This window comes from Macrobrachium nipponense, chromosome 19 (genome assembly GCF_015104395.2).
Source record: "Macrobrachium nipponense isolate FS-2020 chromosome 19, ASM1510439v2, whole genome shotgun sequence".
Lineage (NCBI taxonomy): Eukaryota > Metazoa > Arthropoda > Malacostraca > Decapoda > Palaemonidae > Macrobrachium > Macrobrachium nipponense.
In genome coordinates, this window is record NC_061088.1 from 6,953,654 (window position 1) to 6,963,688 (window position 10,035).

Genomic DNA, 10,035 nt, shown 5'->3' on the forward strand with positions numbered 1-10,035 from the left:
CCTGCAGGCACTACGTGCCCTGAGGAAAATTGTCTGTTTTGTTGACATAAGCTCTGCTTTGCTGTTTGGTAATCCAACACTGACTTTTAACATCTATGTCCATTTATAACCTGAAGAAGAACCGGTGAAGGAATTATATTTATACTTGTCTGAAACTCACAACTCATTATCGAGGTTGAATGCGGAGCACATAATTCAATAAAAAAAAATAATAAAAAACATTCTCGTGGGAATTAGAATACCCGGCAACATCTGGCAACTGACATTTATCTAGTATTTTACGTTGGATTTCCTGTGTATCTTCAGCGGTCCGCAACTTGACGTGATACGAGACAGACACACACGCACACTCGCCAACCCGCCGCCATCCTGATCAGACGTTAAGGTGAGTTTGATGTCCATATTCGCATTCAGGTAATCCCGGGTTTCAAGTGCTTGCGATGATAATCATTCGGTTTCTGAGGTTACGGGATTACACAGTCGTTTAGACTGAGTGTGTATAATCGTGTTTGGTGTATTGGGGAGTTATTATAAGAGGCCTTGTGGTGTAAGAGTGTATCCCGGTTTGGGGGGTGGAAGAAAATCATGGCAAAAATGAGGCACCTGCAAGAAACTAGTATTTTATTTTCGTGTTACAGGTTCGATGTGGTGACATTGCTCTATAGTGAAGACGCCATTTTAACACCACACACAACCCTCTCCCCCCACCCCCCACCCCTTCATTTTTATTTTCGTGATTCAATACTTTGGTTCTTATTACGTTGCGTAAAGTTCTTGTGCCTTTTTTGTGATACAATATTTTCTTTTCATTACGGCAAGTTGTGGGCCCCCCCCTTTTTTTTTGGGGGGGGAGACCTTTTAGTGATACAATATTTACTTTTTATTGCGGCAAGTTGCGTCGTTATTGTACAATTTTAGTTTTACGATACATTGAATATTTCTTCTCTTATTGTTTTACGTCAAGTAATGGCGTTTTAGTGTGCGTGACGCCATCTGTGCCGCGATACTTTTCTTTTTATTACGTCAAATTACGTCGTTTTCATTATACCTTGTAAGATGTACGATACGCAGAAATTATTATTATTATTATTATTATTTTTATTATGATTTATTTTCTACGTCAAATCGTGTCGGTTTTGTTTTGGTGTGACGTCACCCAAAGACGAAATCGAACTAGTTTCCACTTCCGGTCACTGAGATGCCAGGTTGACTTTCACAAACAAATCAACTTTTTTGGAGAAAACGAAGCCACTGTAGCATTATCTTCATCATCGTCTTCTTTTTATCACTTTTAGAGGAGCCGTCTGTCTTCATTTAGTCCGTCTGCCTGAAACCAGTTACTCGCTAGTTTACAGTTTTATAGTTTCATCCAATAATTTGCCGTTCATCGCAATTATTTAGGGAAAGAATTTTCATACAGTAAAAATAAAGAACTTTCTTTCTACCTAAGGTCCAGATTAATTTAAAACTGATTAGTTTCCGGTTACAGTTTACAGTTTCGTTCAATAATTTACTGGTCAGTATCGCAATTGTTTAGGGAAATGTGATTTCCTTACAGTAATGATAAAGAACTTTCTTTCTATTAAGGGCCAGATTAATTTAAAACTAGTTAGTTTCCAGGTAGAGATTTCAGTTTCATCCAATAATTTACTGTTTAGTATCGCAATTGTTTAGGGAAATGTGATTTTCTTACAGAAATGATAAAGAATTTCCTTACGAGTGAATATACAGATTAATTCAAAACCAGTTATCTGCCAGTTACAGTTCACAGTTTTCGCCAATGATTCGCCCTTCATTCTCGTAACTCTTTATGGAAACTGAAGTTCCCTTGAAGGTAAAGAATTTTCATTCTGTTGAAAATACAGCAATATCTCCTGATATAGAAAGTAGCCTAAAAGATCGTGTAAAATCGAAAAGACATCACGTTTATGTTTGATGATTTCGTTCATCGCAGCTGCTGACGCGTCATTATCTTTAGGAAATTGCAAAGATATTATTTAGCAAGTGTGTTTTTTCCCATGACGTATATACTGAGGTGACGCCATTGCGATATAGAGCACTGATTTAACGCTGCATTTAAAACTGATATTGCTGATAAAGACGCATCATTTGTTTACATTCTAATGCAAACAGACAGGTCTAACCAAAACAACATAGAAGAGAGTTGGCTTCTATTTATTCTAATCGTTAAAATGGCTGAGTTCTCGTAAAACTAAATCCCGTTAAACAGAAAGATTATTTGCACTTTCGTACCTGAATGGGAAGCTGTTTATTTATTTATATTTTGTGTCCAAAGAATTCAGCTCTTGTGTCTGTGTCATATATGTAAATGGCTTTTATCAAAAAAGGTAAAATCATGTAACCTAATTACGTATATTATTATCTTGTTATATCCAAAGAATTCAACTCTTTTAACCTCTCTCCTCTCTCTATATATACTATATATATATATATATATATATATATATATATATATATATATATATTCTTCTTGTAACAAGGAATTCAACTCTTCTAACTTCAGTATAATATATTTAAATCTTCTGTCCAAAGAATTTAACTCGTGCAACCTCTCTCTCTCTCTCTCTCTCTCTCTCTCTCTCTCTCTCTCTCTCTCTCTCTCTCTCTATATATATATAATTTTTATATATATATAATTAATATAATTATATAATATATGAAATAATATTATGTATATTATTAATATAATATATATGATAATATATATACTAATAGTTACTTATATATATATATATTATATATTATATATAATATATTTATTATGTGGCTGAAGAAGTTAAAGAAGTTATTTATAACTCTAGATCTATAAATAGTGGATTCAGAATTCACTTGCAAAAGTTTGTTCTTTATAATGTGAAGAATGATATTATAATTATAAAGAGCTGCAGTTTTAGTAGCCATAGCATCCTTCACCAATTCCGAAACAAAGAAGACTTGCAAAGGGACGAAAGAAATAATAATAAAAAAAACTAGTTATATAAGAAGGTCAATGGTAATTACACTAACCTGCCACTTAACATCTCTGAAATTGAGGTAGATTGTAGGGTTGTGGTTTCGAGTTGCTTATTTTTATTTTTATTTTTTTCTTTGGTGGATGTACGGAAGGACTGTTAGCTCTGCCATTCCCACAAAGTACCTAGTGGAATGTTATAAGATGTGACTTGCACTACGAAGTAAAGGAATTGGTGGTGGTATGTGGTCTTCAGCAGAGCAATTCCCTTAATTAAATGGTCCTATTGCTTAATATAATAGGGCCTTAAAAAAAACTTGGTGGCCTTATGCAAGTAGCAGTGGCTCAGCTAGTGGAATGATAAGACGTGACTTGCACGAAAGAGCAGAGGAAGTGGTGGTGGTATGTGGTATGTAGCCAAAGGGGTTCCCTAAAACAAGTGGTCCTATTACCTGCAACTAGAGCACCTTTAACGAAATAAATCTGCGGCATTCTGTATTTATGTCAGCAGCAGTGCCCTAGAAGCCTAAGTTTTAGGACCAAGATTAGTTGACACGTAACAAACATCTTACAGGTACTGAAGAGAACTTGCAAAAAAATTGAGCATTGCAATGTGCAATGCATTGTAATCAAAACAGCTTCTGCCAAAGCGTATATGCTGTATAGTTTTATAGATGAGATTTCTCAAATATTTCCTTTATAAACATTACAACCTGTATCTAGAATGTTCTGTAACATCGTTTCTTAATGGCAGAGAAAGCAACTAAAAATATCAAACTGTAATGTCGTCTAGCAACGTATAGCTATGGAATCTTAAGCAGTGAAATTCTTTTCTTGATGTCATTCATGAGTTTTCGTGTCATGATAACAGTCTGTATTTAGAATGGTCTGTAACATCGCTAGTTAACGGTAGAGAGAGAGAGAGCAGTTGCAAATACCAATATATGCAATGATGACATGCACAATTCACTCAAAGCACTGAGCTTGAAAGCAATGTTTTCCTTCCTTCAATAAACAAACCTCGATCCCACCTGAGAATGAGTCATGCTTACCCGTTAATTACAGCACGACATACAAAGCGAATGCACTTTGTAACCCCAGTAATTCCCAAACTCTCTCTCTCTCTCTCTCTCTCTCTCTCTCTCTCTCTCTCTCTCTCTCTCTTATTATTTAAATTCGTTTATTTAATCATCATCTGATTTAAGAATGACGTTAGGTGTTCTTTGTCACTAGAGAATTTCTCTCTCTCTCTCTCTCTCTCTCTCTCTCTCTCCGACGGCCCCCTTCCACACCCCCGGCCCTTACCGCAGGGGTCAGTGACCTATCAAGTCAAGGATGCCCATTGCCCAAAGGGTAGTGGGCTAGTCTGGGTACAGTAACTTTGGAACTCGAGTAAAAGAATAAGACAGGATCATGTAGGTAATTTTAGTACTTCCTTTAAAAAATAATAGGACTACAGTACAGATCTTTTAAGTAGGAGTCGAATAGATTATTATTATTATTATTATTATTATTATTATTATTATTATTATTATTATTATTATTTGTGTATGCTAGAAACAAACGTTCTTTCAAACATGTTTTTTTGAAATAATGGCAGAATTTTGCATAAAAACAGTTATGTAAATTCTGCCATTATTTGCAATAAAACTATTATTATTATTATTATTTTTATCATTGTTATTATTATCATTATTATTATTATTATTCCCTCGAGGATGGGGATGGTGGGGTGGGGGGGGTGTTAAGGGGAGAGGTGGGAGGTAGGGGGAAGGGGTTGCGGAAAAGTGGCGTGGCTTCGTTATGACTCAGACATTGGGGTGGTAGAGTGAAAATATGAGGTAACAGAAGACAAGAGGGTGGGGCGAGGGGAGGGCAGACCCAATCGTTATATTTGCTGACCATTTTAATTGTCATTGTTTTGCTTCTATTAAAATTAATAACCATAATTTTTGTGATCATTGATGACCTTTATATATACAAAGGTTCTTTCGCATAAAGACACAGTTATTATCAACAAGTCGTTTTCAATCCTCTTTATCCATTTTATTTTTTTATCCATTATTTTATGAATAAGATGTTTATATGAGAACATTATAGTAATATTAATTTAAAACGTCACTGAAAATCATATATTCACGTCATAGATAATACCAGACCTTCATAGGCTATAAAAATTATATGTTTAGATAAGAACCATTCAGTAAAATTAATCTAAAACTGCACTAGTAATCATATATTTAAGCCATAGATAATACTGTGCCTTAATACTTTAATCATTACCACAGAATGACTTACTTTTCTTAATATTCAGACATTCTAAATAAATCTGCTCCACTAATCATCATATATTTAAACCATAGATTATACTGTGCCTTAATACTCTAATCATTACCACACAATCGCTTGCTTTTTTATATTTCAGATATTCTGAATAAATAAATCCGTTCCACTAATCATCATATATTTAAACCATAGATAATACTGTGCCTTAATACTCTAATTATTACCACAGAATGACTTACTTTTTTTCATTTTCAGATATTCTAAATAAATCTGCTCCACTAATCATCACAAAAGATGATTGGGAAATCTGCTCTGCTTCTGCTGGTGGTCCTCGATGTTGCCTTTGGCTTCGTCCCACTGTGTAAGTATCTAATTTTTGAGTTTTACTTTATACTTATGATAATGATGAGATCTGTCCAATCTTTAGTTCTGATCAATGTACGGATTATATATAATATCGTGACGGCGCAATTGAGGAATGTTTTCCTAAGTTGAGCAATTGCATTTTTTGCGAAAGCGGGTTTCCAGTAATAATAATAATAATAATAATAATAATAATAATTAATAATTCCTTCCTATATAGCACGAGTCTTCAATGGAGAAACAAATCCACAGTTATGTAAATGTACATATATTTAAGTTTAAAACAGAAAAGATAGCTTTCGGGAATCTGTACGGTTCCCCTTATCAAGGGGAACCGTACAGATTCCCGTACAGATTCCCGAAAGCTATCTTTTCTGTTTTAAACTTAAATATATTGCTACATTTACATAACTGTGGATTTGTTTCAATAATAATAATAATATAATAATAAACATAATAATACTAATAATAATAATATATAATAATAATAAATATAAAATATAATAATAATAATAATAATAGTTCTTTAAGGTCCACAATAATATACCGGATGGTAGTTGTGCTAACTTTTTATAAAACTATATAAAAGCTTTCGAACCCTACCTTGGCTTCATCATCGGTCAAATAATAATAATAATAATAATAATAATAATAATAATAATTTATTATTATTATTGCAAGAAACACTCATCTTTTATTCAATAGAAAAATAACGTACCGTTATGTTCTGTGCATAAGCCCAAGTCAAGCTATTTACATAATGTCTAGTTAAAACATCGAGTTAATGTACCTGAGAAATTTATTTAGAGCGTAAACTGGCTTTATGCCAGAACGGGCCTTCGCTCAGAAGCACACCTTAAGTGTGGTAAGGTATATAGAGGCATTATGTGGACCTCTGGACTACCCAAGCCAACAGAAACGATCATTTGGGGAGGAAGTGTATGTAAAGGGGATAAAAGGGATTATTATTATTATTATTATTATTATTATTATTAATTATTATTTCTTAAAATGATATTAGAATCGGGATGATTATAACTGCCTATGAAAGACCAAGAGCCTTAATACGAACAAAATAAATAAAAATAGTTTTTATAACTCTAAAAAAAAATATAGAAAAAAAAATCAAAAACCTTTAACCATTTAATTACCAAAGACTTTCGACTTTGATCGTCCCTTGCAGAGTTGGTATATAGAGATGAGATTGGTTTATTTTTTCTTTATGTACATTTTCTGTTTTGCCCAAGCATATAATGATGTCATGCAGTCATGATGCCAAAGCTTGATGGAGTCACGCATTCATTATCCCGTTCTCTCTGACCTTATTGTGACTCATTGTAGATTACCTAAAGTGCCTAAAAGTTTGCTGTAATTTTTTAGGCATTGCATTTTTGGAATTTGGCTAACAACCTTGTTCCCAAGCCCACAACAGTGTGGGTTACTTTGTTATTATTATTATCATTATTATTATTATTATTATTATTATTATTATTATTATTATTATTTGTTTTTGAATAATGTCTTCTAAGGTTCGTTGTTCGTTGTTGCAAGATTACTGTATAAGCATTTTATGTTTGGGTAATTTGGTTAACAACCTCCTTCCCAGGGCCAAAACAATACCATTATTATTATTATTATTATTATTATTATTATTATTATTATTATTATTATTATTATTACGCTTCTCTGTATGAACGTTTCAGCTCTTTTTACAAAGACAGTCTGAACCCTAATTTGCATCAGTCTTATTTGTTACTGAAACAAGACTAAACATAAGACCATTTTCCTCATGTTTAAGACAAAGACCAAGGCCTTGAAGTAAGCAGACTTCGAGATTAAGGAGTCATTTAAACAGACAAAACATCTTACGAGTCTCAAAGGTTTTAACTAAAACCAACAAAGTTTTTTTTTATGGAAATGTGACTCCGACTTCAAACTCAAGTTTTAAAAGTTTTCAATTGAAATCTACTGGCATTATGGTAACCTGAAGACTCGAGAAATGAAAAGGGCCCCTTTTTTTCTCTGTCGAAAACCCCTTTTTTCTGACGAAATTCGGGACTTGGCGACGAATTCAAGGACGACTGAACGACGCCAAACATCCTTCTCCTGTTCTCATATTTGTCCTTCCCATCTTCTTCTTTACTGGACTTCTTTCTGGCTATTTCTGGAAAAAAAGATTTGCATACGACCTTGGGTATATATAATATATATATATATATATATATATATATATAATATATATATATATATATATATATATATATATACACGTATATATATATATATATATATATATATATATATATATATATATATATATATCTATATATATCTATATATAGTATATATACGTATATATATATATATATATATATATATATATATTATATATATATAGTATATATTTGCTGTCACGGGCAATAAAGGACGATTCTGTCTATTGGTTCAAGCAAAATGGTCATGTTTTCCAGCTATCATACGGGCTGCTCTATGAGTAAGAGCCGGTGTTGTCATAAGGCCAGCATAGTCTCCAATAACAACAGTTTTGCAGAACTGAATTCAACTTAATTTTTAGGCCGTGTTTTGTCAAAAAATCTGCTCTAAATCAAAGTCCCGTTTATTAGAAAAAAAGAATTCAAAGTCCCATTTATTGAACAAAACAAAAAAGCAAAGCAAAATAAAGACAAAGAGTTGTCCCACATAACGTAAAACAATTCAGATGAAACAACAGAGACGGAACGTGTTTTCATTGTTTTTTTTTAATACTATACTGCATATTGTTTCAAATAACAGATGCTTATCAACGTAGAGGTATGAAAGCAATAATAAGCAGTAGTCGTGGATTATAAATAGGGATATGGCGAGCTGTGACGTCATAGGGAAGGCAGGGGAAAACCCCTGGCTCTTTGTTGCATCTCGTTCCCTAGATCCGTCTCTCTCTCTCTCTCTCTCTCTCTCTCTCTCTCTCTCTCTCTCATGAAAAGTCAGTATTCGTAACTTATAGCAACACTTATAATTTTGTAGACATGTCGGGAGTGGAAAGAGTCTCTCTCTCTCTCTCTCTCTCTCTCTCTCTCTCTCTCTCTCTCTCTCTCTCTCTGGAGCACGATAATGTTTTATTTATACTGCTATGACCTTGATGCTACTGCGTAAGTGAAAATATTTTTTGTCTTTTCATTTTATTCTCTGCGATTCAGACAGGAAATCTGCTCTTTCTCTCTCTCTCTCTCTCTCTCTCTCTCTCTCTCTCTCTCTCTCTCTCTCACACACACACACACACACACACACACACACACACACACACACACACACGCGCGCGCATGCACAGAAGCTGCATCACAGTAATGGGAATGTTAACTGCTAAATTCTACATTAGCTTAGATCATCAAGTGTTACGGGAAACGATGTTGTTTTTTTTATTATTATTATTAATTTTAAAGCACTAGCGGATGTTTTCAACATTTAAGCCTTTTTTTTTATCTCGTGTTTACAAACTCCGACGCGTAATGACTCATAATGTCACCTTGTATGTTTTGCCTATGTTTTAATTTTATTATCTACGTTTTAATTAATTTAATGCGACCATTTTGTGTGGTATTATTCTACGTAGTCTTCTATGGGATATTTATATCCTTGAGGCTGATATGACCATTGAAAGCTACAGCCGTTTAAAATGTTAACCATTGGTACTTAAAATTTGTCAAATCATTTCCCGATGGTTGTATAATATTTTGAGATTTTGGCCTAATGATATTATAAGGTTGTCAAATTATTCTTCTCAGTGATAATATTAACATCTTAGGTGACAGATTTTTTTTATCATGTTTCTTATGTATCTAGACTGTGTATGTTATTGTCTATCCCTTGTATATTCCATTTATGTGGCTTTGAGCTGAAAATAAAACTTATTATTATTATTTAATTTATTATTATTATTATTATTATTATTATTATTATTATTATTATTATTATTATTATTATTATTATTAAATTATTATTATTATTATTATTATTTTTTTATTATTATTTTGAAGTAGGGACCCTCTCTCGAACATGTTTTGTTAAAGAGGATGGCAGCATTTGTGGAACTGACTTTATATATGGTCTTTTCAGTTCTTCTCATTACTTTCTTCTCACCAGGGCTGACATTTGCTAATAGCTGGCCGATGTTCATATTCTGGTTATGGAAATGTCTTCTAAAAATAAACTAATATTTTTAGAGGACATTTCCTTAACCAGAATATGAACATCGGTCAGCTATTAGCAAATATCAGTCCTGCTGAGAAGAAAATAATAAGAAGAATTGAAAAGACCATATATAAAGTCAGTTCCACAAATGCTGCCATCCTCTTTAACAAAACATATTATTATTATTATTATTATTATTATTATTATTATTATTATTATTATTATTA

General features: G+C 32.8%; 1 protein-coding gene across 1 annotated transcript in view; it reads left to right on the forward strand.

The window, feature by feature from the left end:
* The first annotated feature begins 227 nt into the window (after window positions 1–227).
* Window positions 228–10,035, forward strand: part of LOC135214145 (serine protease HTRA1B-like) — an 11,265-nt gene continuing 1,457 nt past the window's right edge. Inside the window, exons 1-2 of the mRNA XM_064248230.1 lie at window positions 228–385; window positions 5,513–5,618. Of these exons, the coding sequence (XP_064104300.1) occupies window positions 5,552–5,618 (67 nt within the window). The 5' untranslated portion in view covers window positions 228–385; window positions 5,513–5,551. The remainder of the gene's footprint in view (window positions 386–5,512; window positions 5,619–10,035) is intronic.